This window comes from Vipera berus (genome assembly GCF_964194415.1).
Source record: "Vipera berus genome assembly, chromosome: 1".
Taxonomy (NCBI): domain Eukaryota; kingdom Metazoa; phylum Chordata; class Lepidosauria; order Squamata; family Viperidae; genus Vipera; species Vipera berus.
In genome coordinates, this window is record NC_138202.1 from 353,485,141 (window position 1) to 353,508,659 (window position 23,519).

The 23,519-nt window shown below is 45.4% G+C and overlaps 1 protein-coding gene across 1 annotated transcript in view; it reads left to right on the top strand.

Annotated features, from left to right (window-relative positions):
- ACACA (acetyl-CoA carboxylase alpha) overlaps positions 1–23,519 on the top strand; it is a 254,747-nt gene that overhangs the window by 65,932 nt on the left and 165,296 nt on the right. The window contains exons 13-18 of the mRNA XM_081313199.1: positions 7,855–8,016; positions 10,335–10,498; positions 12,032–12,182; positions 13,320–13,423; positions 14,245–14,326; positions 21,086–21,231. Coding sequence (XP_081169325.1) covers positions 7,855–8,016; positions 10,335–10,498; positions 12,032–12,182; positions 13,320–13,423; positions 14,245–14,326; positions 21,086–21,231 — 809 coding nt within the window. The remainder of the gene's footprint in view (positions 1–7,854; positions 8,017–10,334; positions 10,499–12,031; positions 12,183–13,319; positions 13,424–14,244; positions 14,327–21,085; positions 21,232–23,519) is intronic.

A 23,519-nucleotide genomic window follows, 5' to 3' on the forward strand; every position in this document is an offset into this window, starting at 1 on the left:
CATTGTACCCGTTTCCTTTCCTTTCCTTCCCTTTCCTTTCCCTTCCCTTCCCTTCCCTTCCTTTCCTTTCCTTTCCTTTCCTTCCTTTCCTTTTTCCTTTCCTTTCCTTTCCTTTCCTTTCCTTTCTTTCCTTTCCTTTCCTTTCCTTTCCTTTTTCCCTTCCTTTCCTTTCCTTTCCCTTTCCTTTCCTTTCCTTTCCTTTCCTTTCCTTTCCTTTCCTTTCCTTTCCTTCCCTTTCCTTTCCCTTTCCTTTCCCTTTCCTTTCCTTTCCTTTCCTTTCCTTTCCTTCCTTTCTTTCCTTTCCTTTCCTTTCCTTCCTTTCCTTTCCTTTCCTTTCCTTTCCTTTCCTTCCTTTTTCCCTTCCTTTCCTTTCCTTTCCTTTCCTTTCCTTTCCTTCCTTTTTCCCTTCCTTTCCTTTCCTTTCCTTTCCCTTCCTTTCCTTTCCTTTCCTTTCCTTTCCTTTCCTTTCCTTTCCTTTCCTTCCCTTCCCTTCCCTTTCCTTTCCTTCCCTTCCCTTTCCTTTCCTTCCCTTCCCTTCCCTTCCCTTCCCTTCCCTTCCCTTCCTTTCCTTTCCTTCCCTTCCTTTTTCCTTTCCTTTCCTTTCCTTTCCTTTCCTTTCCTTTCCTTTCCTTTCCTTCCTTTTTCCCTTCCTTTCCTTTCCTTTCCCTTCCCTTCCTTTCCTTTCCTTTCCTTTCCTTTCCTTTCCTTTCCTTTCCTTTCCTTTCCTTTCCTTTCCTTCCCTTTCCTTCCCTTTCCTTCCCTTTCCTTTCCTTTCCTTTCCTTTCCTTTCCTTTCCTTTCCTTTCCTTTCCTTTCCTTTCCTTTCCTTTCCTTCCTTTTTCCTTTCCTTTCCTTTCCTTTCCTGGTGCATCCTGGTTAAGAAAGTAAAGGGTTTCCTATTTGATATTTGTATTTCATTCTTTCATTTATTTATTTGCTTTCATTTCTATACCCATAATAATGATAAACAGAGAATTCTGAACGAGTATAGATCATTATTATAGTTTGTTCTAGTTGTACACCACCAAATCAATAAAGACTCATGGCAGGGTACAACTGTACAGATAAAAAAAAACATGCAATCAAAGCATTGCCTGTTGACAAAATCCTATAATTTTCTAAAGACCTTTTAAAAAGCTGATTCCCTTTGCATTTCTCTTCTTTCACCATCAATAAGAGTTTCCTTAAGTCGTCTTTCTTACCAGCTTTCAAAGTAGCATCATCAGCACGTTTGAAGTCAATGATCTGCCAGGAACAATCACATTTCTTCTAACCTAGCATTTCCCCGTAATATATTCTGCAATGGAGGGAACCCGGCTTCCTCCATTGACTTTGCTTGTCAGAAAGTCACAAAAAGCGATCACATGATCCTTAAAAGACTGCCACCGTCGTAAATAGGATTAGGATAGGATTTGAATTTTGATTCACCAGGGAGATGCTGCAGTAAGTGTGAATAACGGTCATGTCACTTTTTTCAGTGCTGTGGTAACTTCGAACACTCACTAAATGAACTGTAGTAAGTTGAGGACTATCTATTCTAGTCTGACTCTCATTTTTTTTTAATTCCATTTATATCCTGCCCTTCTCCGAAGACTCAGGGCGGCTTACAAGCTTTAGCGGTAGCCTTCATTCTATGTATATGCCTGCTTATTAGGGCTTTCACACACACACCCCAAGCGGCATTATTACAAAGTCAGCTTATTGCCCCCAACAATCTGGGTCCTCATTTTACCTACCTCGGAAGGATGGAAGGCTGAGTCAACCTTGAGCCTGTTGGGATGCGAACCTGCACTAATTGCAGGCAGCTGGTGTTACTTAAGGAGACATTAACCTACTGCTCCACCAAGGCTCTTGGCCCTCATGCACATTCTCCAATAGGCAGGATAGGAGGCCCTGGGATACCCAGCTTTTCAATGGCTCTCCACAAATTGTTGTGGCAGGGGTAGGCAACCTTGGCTCTTTTATGACTCATGGACTTCAACTCCCAGAATTCCTGAGCCAGCCATGCTGAGGGGAAAGGGTGAGGTTTCCATGCTGGCTCAGGAATTCTGGGAGTTGAAGTCCATGAGTCATAAAAGAGCCAAGGTTGCCTACCCCGGCCTAGAAGATCATAAGTGTAATGTTAGGCGCTCGGACCGAAGGAACAGCTGACGCGGATTTCCAAGAGCAGGCTTTATTCAGCTGGGACAGGACAAAGACAGTGAGTGCCAGAGCTCCTTATATATTCTGGCTGCCGGCCCAACGCCCAATCCTAACAGAGAAATTTTCCCACCGTACGCAGCCAACCAATCACGCGCTCCCCCGCTGTTGCTGCCAGCCGAGCTGTCAAACTCAGCTGTTATGGAGCTGTCTGTGAATTACCTCAGGTTATGTACATAACACCCCTTTCCTCCCCCCGAAATGACAATAAACGGTTAACTTCCTTAACATGCTTTGTAGTTGAACATGAATCTTTAACTCCCCGTGCCCCTTGACCCCCGGCCCAAACAAAGTCTTCCAGGTAAGCTGGCGACCTTCGAGTCCTGCCTGAACGCCGTGGAAGTTGTGCAGTTCCTAAGTCCGCCTTAACCTGGGTCGGTGTCAGCCCCTGAGTTTTCTTGTCCAAATGGGCTTCAGCTGGGTCAAGAGTCTCTGCAGGTTCTTCAGGTTGACTCATTGGCCTTCCCTGCGCTGTTCCCGGCTGGCAAGAATTCCTTGCTGAAGCTGTTGGTGGTGTAAGGTGGTCAGGCCATCTGGGTGGGGTTAGCTCCCTGTGTTCCTTAAGCTGAGTCTCCAGGGCCCATCTCCTTAGTTGATCGATGTGCCTTCTAAAGTGGCAACTCCCCTCCCCTTTAATGATGTACGATAAGGGCCCTGTCTGGTCGACCACTACCCCCTGACTCCACTTGTCCCCTGACCCATAGTTCCTAGCCCATACAAGGTCCCCGATGAGGAGCTCTCGAGAGGGGTAGGGTCGTTCAGGTTCAGCAGCCGCCCGATCAGCAGCCGCCTGTCCAGTTTTGTGACGAGCCGGCGGCCCCAACGTAACTCAGCTGGACTTTTCCCGGTGGCAGTACAGGGGGTGGAGTGCTGAGCCAAAAGGAATTGGGCTAATCGGTGGTGCCAGTCTCCCCAGATGATGCGACGTAGGGCGTCTTTGGTTGACCTCACCATAACTTCAGCAAGGCCGTTAGTGGACGGGTGGAATGGAGCGGATGTGACGTGCCTAATCAAATTGTTCTGGGTGAAAACCTGGAAAATGGCAGAGGTGAATTGAGGCCCATTGTCTAAGACTAATACGTCAGGCAGACCGTGAGTGGTGAAGAGCCCCCTGAGTACCTGTACTGTGCTGGCTGAAGACGTGCTGCTAACTGGGATTACCTCTAACCACCTGGTTATCCACGACAATTAGGAACATTTGCACTTGGAATGGCCCAGCAAAGTCCAGATGGACCCTTGACCAAGGATTGTGCGTTACTTTCCATTTGTGTACCGGCGCGTGTGGTAGCTCTGGCCTGGACTTTTGACACGAGTAGCATCCAGCTACGTGACATTCTATATCTTTGTCCAGGCCTGGCCACCACAAATAACTGCGAGCTAATGCTTTCATCTTCACAATTCCTGGGTGGCCCTCATGAAGTGCCTGTAGGACCTTAGTTTTATAGTTATCGGGAATTATGACCCTGTTTCCCCACAAGAGACAGCCAAGGTGTGAAGACAATTCATGCCTCCTAATGAAGAAGGCCTGGAATTCGATCCCTGGGCTTTTTGCTTGCCATCCCAAGGCTACCCAAGTTAGTACTCTACTAAGGGTTTTATCAGTTTTGGTAGCAGAAGCAATGTCCTTTGCTTGTAGAGGGCATTCAGGTAGTTCCTGAATGGCCAGAATTTGGCCAGCAGGTGCTGGGTCCTGGTCCTCCTCTGGCAAGGGCAATCTACTTAATCCATCTGCATTGCACATTTCCCTGCCAGGTTTGTAAAGCAACTTAAATGTGTATGCAGAGAGGAAGGTAGACCAATGCAAGATCCTGGGAGACAGGATCTGAGGTGTTTGTTTATCTGAAGTGAATAACCCTAACAAGGGCTTGTGGTCAGTGAAGATTGTAAATTCCCTACCATAAAGGTAGTCGTGAAATTTTTTCACCCCGGCAACTATTGCCAAGGCTTCTTTTGTCAATTTGTACATAATTTCTTTCTGGCTTAGAAAGTGTTCTAGAGTAGTATGCAATTGGTTTTTGTATCCCATCACTACCCAAATGGCTTAATACGGCCCCCACCCCATAAGGGGAGGTGTCACACGCTAAGCAAATAGCTTTACCCTCAATAAAATAGGTGACAGTTGAGTTGTTGGAGAGCAGTTTTTTCAGGTCCCTGAAACATTTTTCATGAATGCTGGACCAAGTCCAAGGGGCTTTTTTCTCTAGCAACCTGTGTAGGGGCTCAGCGATGGATGCTTTCTGAGGCAGAAAAGCATGGTAGAAATTTAGTAGTCCTAAAAAGGCTCGTAGTTCAGTTTTGTTTTTTGGGGTTGGAGCCAATTTAATTGCCCTTACCTTTGAGTCTGTGGGGTGAATTCCTTGAGCATCTATCCTGTAACCTAAGAATTCAGTGGAAGTTACCCCTATGCTACATTTTTCTTTTTTCAATTTGAGCCCAGCAGTACGAAATCTGCAAAGTACAGCTTGCAATCGTTCAGCCAGGAGGCCATGAGTTCTCCTGCAATCAGAACGTCGTCAAAGTATGGACACACCCCCGGGATGCCTTTCAAAGTTTTTTCCATTACTTCCTGGAAAATGCCAGGAGCTACTGAAATTCCGAACTGCAGACGGTTCACTTTGAAAGCCCCGCGGTGTGTAACAATAGTCTGTGCATCTGCAGTCTCCTTGGTGACAGGTAGTTGTAATTATGCCTGCGCCAAGTCAAGCTTGGCAAATATGGCACCAGACTGTATCGCAGAGAGGACGTGTTTCACCAACGGGACAGGGTAAGCGTGTGGGTTTAAAGCTCGATTGAGGGTGGCCTTGTAATCGGCACAAATGCTAACTTCACCATTAGATTTAACTGGGGTGACGATGGGGGTTTCCCAGTTACTCCCATCCACGGGTTCTAAAACTCCCAATTTAACGAGTCGATCCAGTTCGTCCTCAATCTTTTGCTTGAGGGCGAACGGAACTCTCCTCACCTTAATCCTAATTGGTAGGATATTGGGTTTAAATTTTAAGCTTACGGGAGGGCCTGTGTATCTTCCTAGGGAACCATCGAATACGTCTGCAAATTCCTTGCAGATGGATTCGAGGCTTTTGGTCTGGGTGGAATTAACTCCCCCCAGCCAAATTCCAAGGGCCTCAAACCAGTCTAGTCCCACTAGACTGGCTCTTTTTCCTACAGTTACTAACACGTCCAAGGGACCCCGGAACCCCTTAAACTTAACTGACAGGGTGGCCTTCCCCTTTAGTTTTATCGGGGCCTGCTGAAAATCCGCTAACTTGACTTTGGTTGGTTTTAAGGGAACTCGCTGCCCGCTTAGGTTGCAAATTGTTTGAAAGGTCTCAGAAGATATTATGGAGACTGGAGATCCAAAGTCGACCTCCATCTCGCAGGGAATTCCTTGTAATTGGACCTTGATTTTAATTTTAGGCCTAAGCAGGGGGTGGGTTACAGTATGACACCCTAACAATTCTTCCCTGTCAATAATTTGTGCAGAAGACCCAGGGTGCTCAAAGCCAGGGATTGGGGGGGGGGTTATACTTGGCAATGGCGAGTCGAGTTCATTCAGGTTGTCGTGGTTGCAGCTGCGACAGACAGCCCGAAAGTGCCCGGTCTTGCCGCAGGAGTGGCACTTGGCATTGCGGAATCGGCAGGTTCCCCGGGTTTGAGTGCCCCCGCAGCTGGCACATCTTGTCTCTGGATCTCTGATGCTTGGGTAGCCCGCGCTTTTGTTGTTTTTGGCCCACGGTTTTTGTAGAGTTCTGCCGAGGTTGCGTCGGGTTTGAATTTTTCAAACTTCTGTTGGGTGGTGTTGACTTCAGGGTCGTCATCGTCCTCCTCGTTGTCACCGACTGTGGCGCGGCCTTGATGCAGCGACCCATTTGGGCCATTTCCCAGTCGGGATACGTTCTTCCCACACCCGGCCTTGTGAGCCATGACTTCGCTAACGACTTCGGTCAGGCTCATCGTAGGTTTTGTCACCAACTTCCTCTGAAGCCACTTGTCGCTTAGCCCGAAGACGATTTGATCCCGAATTTGATCTTCAAGATCCGGAAACCGGCACATACGGGCGGCTTGATGTATCGCCGCAATGTAATCGGTCGTGGACTCGCCGGGCATCTGGCTCCTCTGAACGAATCGAAGCCACCAAAAAAGTTCTGACCTCCTTGGCATGAAGTGCCTGCTGAGTTTGTCTGTGAGGTCAGCGTAGGAAACAGTTGTGACAGGCTCTGGACTGCACAACCCAACGGCCACATCGTAGACATCCGGACCACTGAGGCACAGCAAGGCAGCAGCCTTCAGTTGGTCCTCCGTGATGTGATTTACTAGTAGGTAGCCTTCGACCTGCCCCCAGTGTGACTCCCAGCGCTCCGGATAGCGGATGTCAAATTCTCGGATGTGTCCGAGCTTTGCCATGCTGTTCTGGTCCGGATACTGCTTCAGCGGGAAGTTGCAGGATGAGTTTCCTCTATCCCCAGTGACTTCAGCTTAGTGACTTCGCTCTATGAAGCAGTATCCCATCCTCATCGCCAACTGTAATGTCGGGTGCTCAGACTGAAGGAACAGCTGACACAGATTTCCAAGAGCAGGCTTTATTCAGCTGGGACAGGACAAAGACAGTGAGTGCCAGAGCTCCTTATATACTCTGGCTGCCGGCCCAACGCCCAATCATAACAGAGGAATTTTCCCGCCGTATGCAGCCGACCAATCACGTGCTCCCCCGCTGTTGCTGCCAGCCGAGCTGTCAAACTCAGCTGTTATGGAGCTGTCCATGAATTACCTCAGCTTATGTACATAACAATAAGCCTTCGTGTAATTAAACATCTCTCTCTCCCTGAGCACTGAACTTTATAATTGACTGAAAGTAAGGGTGGAAATGTCTTTCAGTACGGTTTCAAAAGAATTCTGCGGCCTACCAATAAAAAGGCCAAAAACTGTCTTTCAATAATCTAGAACCTTTAAATTTGTTGATGAAAGATCTCCACAAAATAGATCAGGAAATTATCACTATTGGTGATGGGCTGACTGATTTAAAATTCCCTTGCTGGCTGGGAAATTATGGGAGTTGAAGTCCACATATTTTAAAGTTGCCAGAGTTGAGAAACACTGATTTAAAGAGTTTATACGGGAAGATTTTTGTTCCCCTTCATTCACTTTTGTTTAGTGATCGTTCAAAGTTGTTCAAAGTTGTTGTTGTTAGTTGCGAAGTCGTGTCCGACCTATCGCGACCCTATGGACAATGTTCCTCCAGGCCTTCCTGTCCTCTACCATCTTCTGGAGTCCATTTAAGCTCACACCTACTGCTTCAGTGACTCCATCCAGCCACCTCATTCTCTGTCGTCCCCTTCTTCTATTGCCCTCAATCTTTCCCAGCATTAGGCTCTTCTCCAGTGAGTCCTTCCTTCTCATTAGGTGGCCAAAGTATTTGAGTTTTAGCTTCAGGATCTGGCCTTCTAAAGAGCAGTCAGGGTTGATCTCCTCTAGGACTGACCGGTTTGATCTAGAAATGAGAGAGAGAGAGAGAGAGAGAGAGAGGGGGGGGGGAGAGAGAGAGAAAGAAAACACGACACAGATGCTGGGACACTTATGCTTAGTGGTGACATTGGAAGTTCTTTATATTGTGTACCTAATATGAAAAAGGCTATATTTTCTTTTCTTTTTTTTCCAGATTGCCATGGGAATTCCTCTCCACAGGATCAAGGATATCCGGATCATGTATGGGGCTTCCCCCTGGGGGGACACCCCTATTGACTTTGACAACTCGGCCCATGTGCCTTGTCCACGGGGTCATGTGATCGCAGCCCGTATCACCAGTGAGAACCCTGATGAGGTGAGTCTTCCTATATCTGACCCAGTTTGGCCTAGTGCAGGGGTAGGCAACCTTGGCTTTTTTATGACTCGTGGACTTCTACTCCCAGAATTCCTGAGCCAGCCATGCTGAGGAGAAAGGGAAAGTTTCCAAGCTGAGCCATGTTGACTCAGGAATTCTGGGAGTTGAAGTCTATGAGTCATAAAAGAGCCAAGGTTGCCTACCCCTGGCCTAGTGGTTAAGGCACCGGGCTATAAAACAGGAGGCCATGAGTTCAAGTCCCACCTTTGTGATGAAAGCCAGGCTGGGTGACTTTGGGCTAGTCCCTCTCTCTCAGCGCAACCCACCTCACAGGGGTGTTGTTGTGGAGAAAATAGGAGAAAGAAAGTGTGTTGAATTTGTTTGCCAGTTTGACTTATTTGCAAAGATAATAATGGTGGGATCACTTTCTCTCTGCCCAACCCACCCTGCAGGATTGTTGTTATGGGGAAAAGAAGAAGAGGAAAGTGTATTGGGTATATTCACTGGCTCGCATTATTTGTAAAAATAATGAAGGTGGGATACAAATCAATATAAATGTATAAGAAGTGCGGTGGTGGCTTGACTATGGACCATTCCCCCAGGAGAAATAAGGCTGGATTGATGGACGGACGGATGGATAGATGGATGGATGAACTATGCTGCCCATCTCACTGCTGAAGTGACTCAGGGTGTCTTACAAAATGATAAAAAGATATCCCAAAGATGCTTTTTCATGAGGCAACAGGACTTTCTTGTTTTCCTTTGAAGAAGTTTCACTTCTCATCCAAGAAGCTTCTTCAGCTCAAGAAAATCCAGTTGCCTTGTGAAAAAGCATCTTTGGGACAACTATGACCTGGATGGCTGAGAATGTCCATGGACATTGATAAAAAGATAATACAAAACGATTAAAACTAAGAAGATTCGATAAGGTAAAAAAAAACCCAAAGGGACAGACAACATGAGGGTGTCTACCCCATCAGCCAGGTTTTAAGCCTCTTCCAGAAGACCAAGAGTGTGGGGGCCAATCTCCCCTCCATTGGGAGAATATTCCAGAAGGTGGCAGCCATAACAGAAAAGGGTCTTCCCCTGGACCCCGCCAGCCAAAATTCTTTGTTAGATGGGCTCCTAGTAGGCTTCTTCCAATGAAGCAAGTGGGGTGGGCCAATCCCTTTGGTAGAAGCTGGATCCTCAGGTAGTCTGGACCCATGCCATAAAGGGCTTTAAATGTAATAATAGCCATCACCTTGAATTGGACCCTGAAGCAACAGGGATATTACATGTTGTCAAGGTATTGATTTAGCAGCTAACCAGCTTATGTAATATAAGATGTAAGATGTAATGATGGGAATGACTCAGCAGGGTCTGTGTCTTTTTAAGAGCATTTGAATAAAGGGAAGGCTTTGCTGATGTGTTCTCTCTTCCGTTTTCTGCTGTAACTTTTTTTTTGGATCCTGCTGTATTAGCATGTGTATGTACAGTATATTGTTCCTGGTGTATGATATTGTACATAATGTAAGATAAACCACCATTTACTATAGACCACTGTTTACTGTGTTTACTCCTGGGTTACCTCACACAATAACATGTTCTGACACATGTGCCACCCTAGGTACTCCTAGAAATATTGGTGAAGCTATATTCTGTATCAGTTGTAGCTTTCTAATAGTCTTCAAGGGTAGCCCCATATAGAACGTATTAAATGACTCTTTCAAAATTAGCTCAGTTCCTGGCGACATTATGAATTCACTGCTCTGATTTTTCTGTCTTCTCTACAATCTTCTTTTTTGACATTCCTGTTTAAACTAAAGCCACTGAATTCTTCCCACTGAAAAGGGTATGACCCTACCTTACTCACTCACCTAAGGGCATTCTTGTCACGATTAATTGTTTTAAAAATGTCCCAATGTGGAGCAAGCATGATCAGTGGAAAGGGAATGGATTTCTTCGAAGAATGCTTTATGTGTCTACAATGGTTATACATACATATTATGATGCTCCTGAGAAATAGGATTAATAAAGACGTGGAACAGTGTTTCTCAAACTCATCACCGCGAAAATGTGTGGACTTCAACTCCCAGAATTCCCAGGGGGATTTTGGGTTGAAGTCCACACCTATTAAAGTTGCTGACCGGGGAAAGTAGGAGTTGAAGACCACACATCTTAAAAGTTGCCGAGGCTGAGAAACACTAATGTAGCATCCCGGAATATGTTTTTGTTGCCCATTTTAAAATGACTTTTAAAACGAATAATTCCAGTACGTTCATTGAACATGAGTGTGTGTGTGTGTTTAAGAAATAAAGTTCCATTTTATATTCCAGGGATTTAAACCCAGTTCTGGAACAGTTCAAGAACTGAACTTTCGCAGTAATAAGAACGTCTGGGGTTATTTCAGCGTTGCTGCTGCAGGAGGCCTTCATGAATTTGCAGACTCTCAGTTCGGCCACTGTTTCTCATGGGGGGAAAACCGTGAAGAAGCCATCTCGTAAGTAAGACGGAATAATGAAAAATACTTTCTCCTTCTTCCCTTGATTTCTCTGCCGATTTGCAGAAGAATTGGGTGACCTGATTTTCTTTGGCTTAGTTGCCTGCATGGAATTATATTTTACAGATAGTCCTCGACTTATACGCATTTGTTTAGCGACTGTTCACAGTTACAATGGCACTGAAAAAGTGACTTATGACTGGTCCTTCCACTTATGACTGTTGTGGCATCCCCACGGCCACGCCATCAAAATTCGAAGGCTTGGCAACTGGCATGTACAGGCAGTCCTCGACTTGCATCCACAATGAAGCCCAAAATTTCTGTTGTTAAGTGAGACATTTGTTAAGGGAGTTTTGCCCCATTTTTACAACTTTTCTTGCCACAGCGGTTAAGTCAGTCACTGCAGTGGTTAACCTAGTAACCCAGTTGTTAAGTAAATCTGAGTTCCCCATTGATTTTGCTTGTCAGAAAGTCACAAAAAGGTGAAGCTGGGATACAGCAACAGTCGTAAATATGAATCAGTTGCCAAGCACCTGAATTTTTATTACACAATTATGGGGATGCTGTAAGGGTTGTAAAGTGTGAAAAATGGTCATAAGTTACGTTTTACAGTGCCGTTGTAACTTTGAGCGGTCACTAAATGAACTGTTGTAAGTTGAGGACTACCTGTACGCATGATGGTTGCAGCATCATGTATGATGATTGCAGCATCCCACAATCGTGTGATCGCCATTTGTGACCTCCTCAGCTGACTTCTGACAAGAAAAGTCAAAGGGAGAAGCTGGATTTGCTTAAGGCCCACATGATTCACTTAACAACCGCAGTGATTTACCTCACAACCCTGGCAAAAAAGGTCATATAATCAGCAGGCCTCACTTAACAATCACCTTGCTTAGCAATGGGAATTCTGGTCCCATTTGTGTCATAGGTTGAGGACTACCTGTACCCATTGAGTGCAGTTATCACTAAGGTAGACAAAGGTAGTCCTCGATTTACAACAATTTGTTTAGTGGCCATTTGAAGTTACAGCGGCACTGACAAAAATGACTTACAACCATTTTTCACACTGAACGACCGTTGCGGCATCTCCCCCAGGGTCACATGATCAAAATTCAGGTGCTTGGCAACTGGGTTCATATTTATGACCGTTGCAGTGTCCTGGGATCATGTGATCACTTTTGGGGACCTTCTGACAAGCAAGGTTAATAGGAAAGCCAGGTTCACTTAACAGCCCTGTTACTAACTGAGCAACTGCAGTCATTCACTTAATAACTGTGGCAAGAAAGATCATGAAATGGGGCAAAAATTCACTTAACAACCGTCTCGCTTAGGAACAGAAATTTTGGGCTCAATTCTGGTTGTTAAATCGAGGATTACCTGTACTAAGGTAGTTTTTAAATAAAGGATTTTGTCATAGACCTCTCGGGAGCCAGGAACTGGATGGGCCCTCCAGTTTGGAAGAAGTGTAAAAGACATTTTGGTGATGTTCTCAAGTTTATTCTCAGACTTGACTGCCTTTGTTTAAATCTCCAGAAACATGGTTGTGGCTCTGAAGGAGCTCTCCATTCGCGGCGACTTCAGAACCACTGTGGAGTACTTGATTAAACTGCTTGAAACGGAAAGCTTTCAGCACAACCGCATTGACACTGGTTGGCTGGATCGACTCATTGCGGAGAAAGTGCAGGTAATCTTCTTCTGGCACAGGAAAGGATGAAATGTATCCGAAAAGAAAAACCTGTGGCATTTTAATGTGAATCATCTGTCTGTATGAGTGTGCTAAATAGATCTGATTCTACTGACAGAAGAGAATATTTGTAGCTCAGGATGGAACTGTGGGGACCTGGGTCTCTCTGAGCTTGGTGGCTTTATTGCAGACGTTTCATGACCCAGCTAGGTAATGTCATCAGTGCTAGAAGGGAGTGGGGTTTGCGGGGGGCAGGGAAGGAGGAGGAGGAGGAGGAGGAGGAAGAGAAAGAGAAGAACTGTGGGGACCTGGGTGTTCTCTCAGCTTGGTGGTTTTATTGCAAATGTTTCATGACCCAACTAGGTAACATCATCAGTGATAGAAGGCACTGGGGTTTGCAGGAGGGGGGGAGGAGGAAGAGGAGAAGGAGGAGGAGGAGGAGGAGAACTGTGGGGACCTTGGTGCTCTCGTTTTATTGCAGATGTTTTGTGACCCAACTACCGTAGGTAATAAAATGGGGCAAAACTCACTTAACCAATGTGTCCCTTAGCAACAGAAATGTTGGGCTCAATTGTGGTCGTAAGTTGAGGACTATCTGTACTCCATTGGCCTTAAAGCATTCAAGTTAGTCCTGGGTTTTCTAAAGCAAACTCTGAAAATTGGCAATTGGTGATACTAAAGGTTGAGCCCTGGGCTAAGGTAAAGGTAAAGGTTCCCCTGCACATGCGTGCTAGTCGTTTTCGACTCTAGGGGCCGGTGCTCATCTCCGTTTCAAAGCCAAAGAGCCAGCGCTTGTCCGAGGACGTCTCTGTGGTCATGTGGCTGGCATGACTAGACGCCAAAGGCGCACGGAACGCTGTTACCTTCCCACCGAAGTGGTCCCTATTTTTCTACTTGCATTTTTACGTGTTTTCAAACTGCTAGGTTGGCAGAAGCTGGGACGAGTAACAGGCGCTCACTCTGTTATGCGGCACTCGGGATTCGAGCCGCCAAACTGCCGACCTTCTGATCGACAAGCTCAGCATCCTAACCCACTGAGCCACCACGTCCCTTCTGAGCCCTGGGTTGCCTCATCCTTAATTTAATAATATAAAGAAGTCATTTTGAACATGGCCTGTTCCCCTCTTTTTCATCTAGGCAGAGAGACCAGACACCATGCTGGGGGTGGTGTGTGGAGCTCTCCACGTGGCTGATGTGAGCCTGCGGAATAGCATCTCCAACTTTCTCCACTCCCTGGAGAGGTAAAAACGGACTTTTGGCACTAATGTGTCTTAAAACGACCAGTTTGTCTCTAGAGTTCTTTCCTTGAGCATGTTCTTGGTGATCTTGCAGAATTGGTGCTGGGAAGATATAAGCTTGTCCAGCTCGCAAAGTCATACAGTGTTGATTTCTTAGATAGCAGTGGCCCGTTGAGAGCCAGTTTGGTGCAATGGTTAAGGCATCAGGCTAGAAACCAGGAGACTGTGAGTTCTAGTCCTGCCTTGGACATGACAGTTGGGCTGGGTGACTTTGGGCCAATCAGTAGGAGATGGTGAATTCTAGTCTCACTTTAGGCATGAAAGCTGGGTGGGTGACTCTGGGCCAATCACTAGGAGACTGTGAGTTCTAGTCCCGCCTTTGGCATGAGATCTGACTGAGGGACTTTGAGCCAACAGCCAGGAGGTTATGAATTCTAGTCCTGCCGTAGGCATGAAGAAAGCTGGGCGATCTTGGACCACTCGCTTTCTTTCACTCATTGAATGGCAGTTGAAATGATATGAATTCAATACATTTTAGAAGCCTGGGGAAATAGCAAGGGTCTTTCTAACTGGCTAATTTGGCTACTAGTCAAGTCTTCCCCCTCTTTCCCCCCCCCCAAAAAAAGGGTTCTACCCCTTGTTGAGATCCACCTCCCTTCTTTCCGTAAGGAGAACCTGGAGGAGAAGAACTCCGGTCCTCTTTTGTGTGCTGCAATTAATTAAGGCCCTGCATCCTTTTAGCCTTACCTTTTCAGAAGCCTAACTGTTTTCTTGCAAAGCTATTTGCAGGAAATGGAATGCTCTTATTAATCCTTCTTTTCCAGAGGCCAAGTCTTGCCTGCCCATACACTGTTGAACATAGTGGACGTGGAACTCATCTACGAAGGGAAGAAATACGTACTAAAGGTAATGTGGCACCAGATACGCAGTTAACCTTCAGAGGAAATTGGACCACCATTTGTCTGAAAGGGTATAGGGTTTCTTGCCTGAGCAGGGGGTTGGACTAGAAGACCTTCAAGGTCCCTTCCAAAGAGAGAAGCAACCTAGAATTAAGGAGAAACTTCCTGACAGTGAGGACCATTGACCAGCGGAACAGCTTGCCTCCAGGAATTGTGGGTGCTCCATCACTGGAGATTTTTAAGAAGAAGCTGGACCAGGGGTAGGCAGCCTTGGCTCTTTTATGACTCGTGGACTTCAACTCCCAGAATTCCTGAGCCGGCGTTGCTCTGTATGGAAACCTCTCCCTTTCTCCTCAGCATAGCTGGCTCAGGAATTCTGGGAGTTGAAGTCCACGAGTCATAAAGGAGCCAAGTTTGCCTACCCCTAGGCTAGACAGTCACTTCTCTGAGATGGTATAGGTTCTCCTGCTTAAGCGGGGGACTGGACTAGAAGACGTCCAAGGTCCCTTCAAGCTCTATTCAATTCCAGGGCTTTTCAATCAGTGGTACAGGTACCACCTGTGGTACATTGACACCTGGCAGGTGGTACGCGACCATCGTAGAAAAGTGGTAGCAGGGGCGGGGAATGAGTATAGGTCGTGCTTGATTTACCACAGTTCATTTAGTGATGGTTTGAAGTTACTGCAGCGCAGAAAAAAAAAGTGACTTATGACCGTTTCTCATGCTTATGACCATTGCAGCATCCCCACGGTCATGGGTTCATAACATTGCCGGCATCAAGCTCCCTGCGCCCTGTGCGTTCCCACAGAGAGGGCCTCCTCAGGGTGCCACCGATCAGGGAATGTCGATTGGTGGCCCCCAGGGGGAGATCCTTCTCTGTGGGCGCTCCGGAACTATGGAATCAGTTACCGGTAGAGCTCCGGATGGCGCCCGATCTTCGCTCCTTTCGTCGCGATCTCAAGACGTTTTTGTTTGTACAAGCCGGCCTAGCCTGATGGGGGATTGGTGGGGTTTTTTATTTTTGTATTCTTAATATTATCTTTGGGGTTTTATAATTGTAATATATCAATTGTTTTTTGTTGTTGTTGTTAGCTGCGAAGTCGTGTCCGACCCATCGCGACCCTATGGACAACATTCCTCCAGGCCTTCCTGTCTTCTACCATCTTCTGGAGTCCATTTAAGCTCACGCCTACTGCTTCAGTGACTCCATCCAGCCACCTCATTCTCTGTCGTCCCCTTCTTCTATTGCCCTCGATCTTTCCCAGCATTAGGCTCTTCTCCAGTGAGTCCTTCCTTCTCATTAGGTGGCCAAAGTATTTGAGTTTTAGCTTCAGGATCTGGCCTTCTAAAGAGCAGTCAGGATTGATCTCCTCTAGGACTGACCGGTTTGATCGCCTTGCAGTCCAAGTGACTCGCAGGAGTCTTCTCCAGCACCATAGTTCAAAGGCCTCAATTCTTTGGCGCTCAGCCTTTCTTATGGTCCAACTTTCACTGCCATACATTGCAACTGGGAAGACCATAGCCTTGACTATACGCACTTTTGTTGACAGGGTGATGTCTCTGCTTTTTAGTGTGCTGTCTAGATTTGCCATGGCTTTCCTCCCCAGGAGCAAGCGTCTTTTAATTTCTTGGCTACAGTCCCCATCTGCAGTGATCTTGGAGCCCAGGAAAACAAAATCTGTCACTACCTCCATTTCTTCCCCATCTATTTGCCAGGAATTGAGAGGGCCAGTTGCCATGATCTTGGTTTTCTTAATGTTAAGTTTCAACACAAGTTTTGCACTCTCCTTCTTCACCCACAACAAGAGGCTCTTTAGTTCTTCTTCACTTTCTGCCATTAGAGTGGTATCATCTGCGTATCTTAGGTTGTTGATATTTCTTCCGGCAATCTTAATTCCAACTTTTGATTCATCTAGCCCTGCCTTTCTCATGATGTGCTCTGCATATAAGTTAAATAGGCAGGGCGACAGTATACAGCCTTGCCGGACTCCTTTCCCAATTTTGAACCAATCAGTGGTTCCGTGTCCAGTTCTCACTGTTGCTTCTTGACCCGCATATAGGTTTCTCAAGAGACAAATAAGATGGTCTGGTACTCCCATCTCTTTAAGAACTTGCCACAGTTTGTTATGATCCACACAATCAAAGGCTTTAGCATAGTCAATGAAGCAGAAGTAGATGTTTTTCTGGAACTCCCTAGCTTTCTCCATGATCCAGCGTATGTTGGCAATTTGATCTCTAGTTCCTCTGCCTCTTCGAAATCCTGCCTGTACTTCTGGTAGTTCTCGATCCACATACTGCTGAAGTCTAGCTTGTAGGATTTTAAGCATGACTTTACTAGCATGAGAAATGAGTGCAATGGTGCGATAGTTTGAACATTCTTTGGCACTGCCTTTCTTTGGAATTGGAATGTAAACTGATCTTTTCCAATCCTGTGGCCACTGTTGAGTTTTCCAAATTTGCTGGCAAATTGAGTGTAGCACTTTTACTGCACTGTCTTTTAAGATTTTGAATAGCTCAGCTGGAATACTGTCACCTCCACTAGCTTTGTTGTTGCTCAGCTTTTCTAAGGCCCACTTCACCTCACATTCTAGGATGTCTGGCTCGAGGTCAGTGACCACATCATTGTGATTATCTGGGACGTTAAGCTCATTCTTGTATAGTTCTTCTGTGTAATTTTGCCACCTCTTCTTAATCTCTTCTGCCTCTGTTAGGTCCCTGCCATTTTGGTCCTTTATCATGCCCATTTTTGCATTAAACGTTCCCTTCATCTCTCCAATTTTCTTGAAAAGATCTCTGGTCCTCCCTATTCTATTGTTTTCTTCTATTTCTTTGCACTGTTCATTTAAGAAGGCATTCTTATCTCTTCTAGCTATTCTCTGGAATTCTGCATTCAATTGGGCATATCTATGTTTTTCTCCCTTGCCTTTCGCTTCCCTCCTTTCCTCAGCTATTTGCAAAGCTTCCTCAGACAGCCATTTTGCTTTCTTGCATTTCTTTTTCTTTGGGATAGTTTTGGTTGCTACCTGTTGTACAATGTCGCGAACCTCTGTCCATAGTTCTTCAGGCACTCTGTCTATCAGATCTAATTCCTTAAATCTATTTGTCACCTCTACTGTATATTCAACAGGGATATGATTTAATTCATACCTGACTGGCCTAGTGCTTTTCCCTACTTTCTTCAGTTTAAGCCTAAACTTTGCAAGGAGAAGCTCATGGTCTGAGCCACAGTCAGCTCCTGGTCTTGTTTTTACCGACTGTATAGAGCTTCTCCATCTTTGGCTGCAGAGCATATAGTCAATCTGATTTCTGTGTTGACCGTCTGGTGATGTCCATGTGTAGAGCCGTCTCTTGGGTTGTTGGAAAAGAGTGTTTGCTATGACCATCGTATTCTCTTGACAAAATTCTATCAGCCTGTGCCCTGCTTCATTTTGTACTCCAAGGCCAAACTTGCCTGTTATTCCAGTTATCTTTTGGCTTCCTACTTTAGCATTCCAATCCCCCATGATGATAAGGACATCATTTTTTGGTGTTACTTCTATAAGGTGCTGTAGGGCTTCATAGAACCGGTCAATTTCATCCTCTTCAGCACTGGTGGTTGGGGCATAGACTTGGACTACTGTGATATTGAATGGTTTGCCTTGGATTCGAACTGAGATCATTCTGTCATTTTGAGGATTGTATCCCAGTATTGATTTTCCTACTCTTTTATTGACTATGAAGGCTACTCCATTTCTTCTGAGGGATTCTTGCCCGCAGTAGTATACCTGATGGTCATCTGAATTAAATTCACCCATTCCTGTCCATTTTAGTTCGTTGATACCTAAGATGTCGATGTTCAGTCTTGTCATCTCTTGTTTGACCACGTCCAGCTTTCCTGGATTCATGGATCTTACATTCCAGGTTCCTATGGAGAGAAAATCTTTACAGCATCGGACTTTCCTTTCACCACCAGACACATCCACAGCTGAGCGTCCTTTCGGCTTTGGCCCAGTCGCTTCATTCTTTCTGGCGCTACTAGTACTAGCCCTCTGCTCTTCCCCAGTAGCATATTGGACGCCTTCCGACCTGAGGGGCTCATCTTCCAGCGTCATATCGTTTTGCCTTTTGGTACTGTCCATAGGGTTTTCATGGCAAAGATACTGGAGTGGGTTGCCATTTCCTTCTCCAGTGGATCACGTTTTGTCAGAACTCTCAGCTATGACCTGTCCGTCTTGGGTGGCCCTGCACGGCATAGCTCATAGCTTCATTGAATTACGCAAGCCCCTTCGCCACGACAAGGCAGTAATCCATGAAGGGGTCAATTGTTTTAAAATCGGGCAATTATTTAATTTCCTTTTAATATTTGTAATTTTGTATTTTATTCTTGCCCTGTGAACCGCCCTGAGTCCTCAGGGAGAAGGGCGGTATAGAAATATTATTAAATTAAATTAAATTAAATTAAATTAAATTAAATTAAATTAAATTAAATTAAATTAAATTAAATTAAATTAAATTAAATTAAATTAAACTTGGATGCTTGGCAACTGGCATATATTTATGACAATTGCAGTGTCCTGTGTTCGTGTGATCCCCTTTTGTGACCTTCTGACAAGCAAAGTCAGTGGGGAAGCCAGATTTGCTGAACAGTCGTGTTACTAACTGAACAACTGCAGCGATCAGCTTGACAAAAGAGGTCGTAAAATGGAGCAAGACTCACTTAACATGTTGCTTAGCAATGGAAATTTGGTTGTAAGTCGAGGACTCTCTGTAGAGTCTTCTGTGAAGATCTGAAGTCATTGATTAATCCTGGAGTGCTATACAATCTTATCTGTCCTTTAGTTCTATGTCTTGAGAACCCTTTTCCTCAACTAGTGCTGAATTGGACTCAAAACTACAAACCCTGGCTGGGAATCTCTGGTAATCTAACTCAGCGGCCCCCAACCTTTTGGGCACTAGGGACCGGTTCTGTGGAGAAAGGTTTTTCCATGGACCAGGGAGGGCGTGGTTCCATGTGCTGCCTACATTCCGCGGATGGATTTCAGTAAGGCGTTTGTTAAAGTAGATCACAACCTACTACTTGATAAGATAGAAAAATGTGGGTTAGACAGCATCACCACCAGATGGATTCGTAACTGGCTGACTGGCCATACTCTGCGTGTGGACCTCAATGGAACTGCATCTACATGGAGGGAAGTGGGGTGCCCCAGGATTCTGTTTTGGGCCCAGTGCTCTTCAACATCTTCATCAACGATTTGGATGAGGGGATAGATGGGTAACTCATCAAATTTGCAGAGAACACGAAGCTGGCAGGAATAGCCAACACTCCAGAAGTCAGGAGTCTTAAGATACAGGAGGATCTGGACAGACTCGAACACTGGGCGCTATCTAACAAAATGAAATTCAATGGTGAAAAAAATAAGGTTCTACATTTAGGCAAGAAAAAAACAAATGCACAGGTATAGTATAGGGGGTGCCTTGCTCAATAGTAGTAACTGTAGGAGGGATCTTGGAGTCCTAGTAGACAATCACTTCAATATGAGCCAGCCGTGTGCTGCAGCTGCCAAAAAAGCCAACACAGTGCTAGGCTGCATTAACAGAGGAATAGAATCAAGATCATGTGAACTCTTAGTACCACTTTACAATGCCTTGGTAAGGCCACACTTGCAATACTGCATCCAGTTTTGGTCACCACGATGTAAAAAAGACGTTGAGACTCTAGAAAGAGTACAGAGAAGAGCAACAAAGATGATTAGGGGACTGAAGGCTAAAACATATGAAGAACGGTTGCTGGAATTGGGTATGTGTAATTTAACGAAGAGAAGGGTGAGGGGTGACATGATAGCAGTGTTCCAATATCTCGGCAGCTGCCCCAAAGAAGAGGGAGTCAAGCTATTTTCCAAAGTACCTGAAGGCAGGACAAGAACAATGGATGGAAAATAATCAAGGAGAAGCAACCTAGAACTAAGGAGAAATTTCCTGACTGTTAGAACAATTAATCAGTGGAACAACTTTCCTCCAGAAGTTGTGAATGCTCCAACACTGAAGGTTTTTAAGAAGAGACTGGACAACCATTTGTCTGAAATGGTAGAGGGTTTCCTGCCTGAGCAGGGGTTGGACTAGATGACCTCCAAGGTCCCTTCCAACTCTGTTATTCATGTGTTAAAACTGCTTGTTTGTGGCGCTTGGTTAGTGGCATGCCGTGGCCCGGTGCCGGTCCACAGACTGGGGTTTGGGGACCCCTGAACTAAACCCTGATCTGGAGGAGGCCATGTTTCAGAAGAGGTTCCTTAAGGTTGATAATCAGAGGAACTGGGAAAATAATTGTGAGATTTAAACAATGCAAACAAAGAAAATTGAAGGAGGGACATTGTAAGTATATAATCCTGCTTTTGAAGAAGCAAGCAAGGTTGAGTAAAATAGCTGTCCCAAAGAAGATCATGCTTTTTGGGAGAAGCTTGTGAGGTTAGAGCAGGGCTCTTCAAATTTGGCCCTTTTATGACTTGTGGAATTCTGGGAGTTGAAGTTCCACAAGTCATAAAAGGCCAAGTTTGAAGGACCCCTGGGTTAGAGATTTTTTTCCATGGAAGTCCACCAAACCAATGGCTAGGAGCAGGAATTTTATAGCCGTAATCTCATCTCTCTGTGATGATCTCTTGGAAAGTTGCTTTGGGTTGGGAAGGAAGCTCCCTCCTCAGATGTCAGCTGAGGTGTCACCCAAAGCCATCCCAAGGAGGTTGAGAGGTTCAGCATCTCCATCGTTTACTTCTTGCTCTTCTCTTTCTCGCAGGTAGCTCGGCAGTCCCCAAACTCCTACGTGGTCATCATGAACGCCTCCAATGTGGAGGTTGACGTTCACCGGCTAAGTGATGGAGGTCTCCTGTTGTCCTACGATGGGAGCAGCTACACCACCTACATGAAAGAAGAAGTGGACAGGTAACCTTAGATGCTTCAAGGGATGCTTGCAAATGGAGGATGCCATCCTTTAAAACCTTTGAGGGTGATCCTCAAAAGGTCCTTCAGCTTCGTAATATTCAGTGCAGCCAAAAGAGGACGTTATCCAGGCAAAATTGGGCAGTCATCATACTTGCCATACTTACCTTTAAAATCAAATGAAAGAGGATTCAATTTAATTCCCCCGTTGCTGCTGCTTCTTCTTCTTGTTGTTGTTGTTAGCTGTGAAGTCGTGTCCGACCCATCGTGACCCCATGGACAACGTTCCTCCAGGTGTTCCTGTCCTCTACCATCTTCTGGAGTCCATTTAGGCTCACGCCTACTGCTTCAGTGACTCCATCTAGCCACCTCATTCTCTGTCGTCCCTTTCTTCTCTTGCCCTCAACCTTTCCCAGCATTAGGCTCTTCTCCAGTGAGTCCTTCCTTCTCATTAGGTGGCCGTTGCTGCTTAAGAGGGATTAATAATCAAACCTACGAACCCACACTTCCCATAAGGTAAAGGTAAAGGTTCCCCCGCACATGCGTGCTAGTCGTTTCCAACTCTAGGGGCCAGTGCTCATCTCCGTTTCAAAGCCGAAGAGCCAGCGCTTGTCCAAGGACATCTCCGTGGTCATGTGGCCAGCATGACTAGACGCCAAAGGCGCATTTTTAAAAAAATGACGCACCAAGGAAATTTGTTTCCTCCACTCTGTACAAACAAATGAACATTAAGTACCTTTTCTTTCCTATAGATTTACTATCAGGAACTTAGTTAAGGGAATGACAAAACTGTCCATAGGCTGAAGGGATAACGCTGGGTGCTGGATGTTTCCGCTTCCAGAATACTACCGCTCGGCCTGATTACAAATACAAGTATTCCTCAAATTACGACCACAGTTGGGCCCAAAATTTCTAAGCAAGACAACGGTTCAGTGAATTTTGCCCCATTTTACGACCTTCCTTGCCACCGTTGTTAAGCAAATCAGCTGCAGTTGTTAAGTTACAAACATGGCTGAATCTGGCTTCCCCAACTGACTTTACTTATCAGAAGCTTGTAAAAGGGGATCACGTGACCTTGGGACACGGCAGCCGTCATAAGTGCATGCCAGTGGCCCACAGCATCTGAATTTTGATCACCCTGGGGATGGTGCAGCGGTCGTAAGTGTGAAAAACAGTCATTTTTTTCACTGCCGTTGTAACTTCGATTGTTACAGGACTACCTGTAAGACCGTGGGTTTTGGTATCCTGCATCTACTTCCACCCCCACCCCTCACCCACGCTTGAGCTGAAGATGCAATTGATGTGGAAATGAGGAGCATGGTACCAAGCTCAAAGTAGAAGCAGGCTCCAGCTATAGGTGGCAGCCATGTGCCTTCTGTCCCAAGGTCAAATCCTGGATTGTTTTGGAGAAAGCTAACCAAGATAAGGAAGGCACACAGCCTATAAGGGTGGGGGCTGTATGTCTGGGGTCTTGTAAAGATCTTAACTTTAGGCTTTAGGAATCTTCCACTCTATATGCCTTTAATCTTGCTAAGGAAAATTCCACAACACACTAACCCCCACCCGAATAAAAACCCAAGGTTTCCAGGATGCAAAACTGGTTCCTTTCAAGGGATCCCCACCCTCTTCTCAGCTTACATTGAATACATATTGGGACAAGGATCCAGAAGACTGATTGTCGAATCTTTAGTTGGGACCATGACCTACCTATTTGAAAATGGGACAAAACACACTTAACAATGCCATGTCTAACACTGGAAATAGACTAGTCTAGTCTAGAATTAGAATTAGAATTAGAATTAGAATTAGAATTAGAATTAGAATTAGAATAGAATAGAATAGAATAGAATAGAATAGAATAGAATAGAATAGAATAGAATAGAATAGAATAGAATAGAATAGAATAGAATAGAATAGAAGAATAGAATAGAATAGAATAGAATAGAATAGAATAGAATAGAATAGAATAGAATAGAATAGAATAGAATAGAATAGAATAGAATAGGAGTTGGAAGGGACCTTAGAGGTCTTCTAGTCCAGCCCCCTGCTGAGGCAGGAAACCCTATACCAGGGGTAGGCAACCTTGGCTCTTTTATGACTCGTGGACTTCAACTCCCAGAATTCCTAAGCCAGCATGGCTCAGCATGGCAAGCTCTCCCTTTCTCCTCAGCATGGCTGGCTCAGGAATTCTGGGAGTTGAAGTCCACGAGTCATAAAAGAGCCAAGGTTGCCTACCCCTGCCCTATACCATTTCAGACAAATGGCTGTCCAGTCTCTTCTTTAAAAACTCC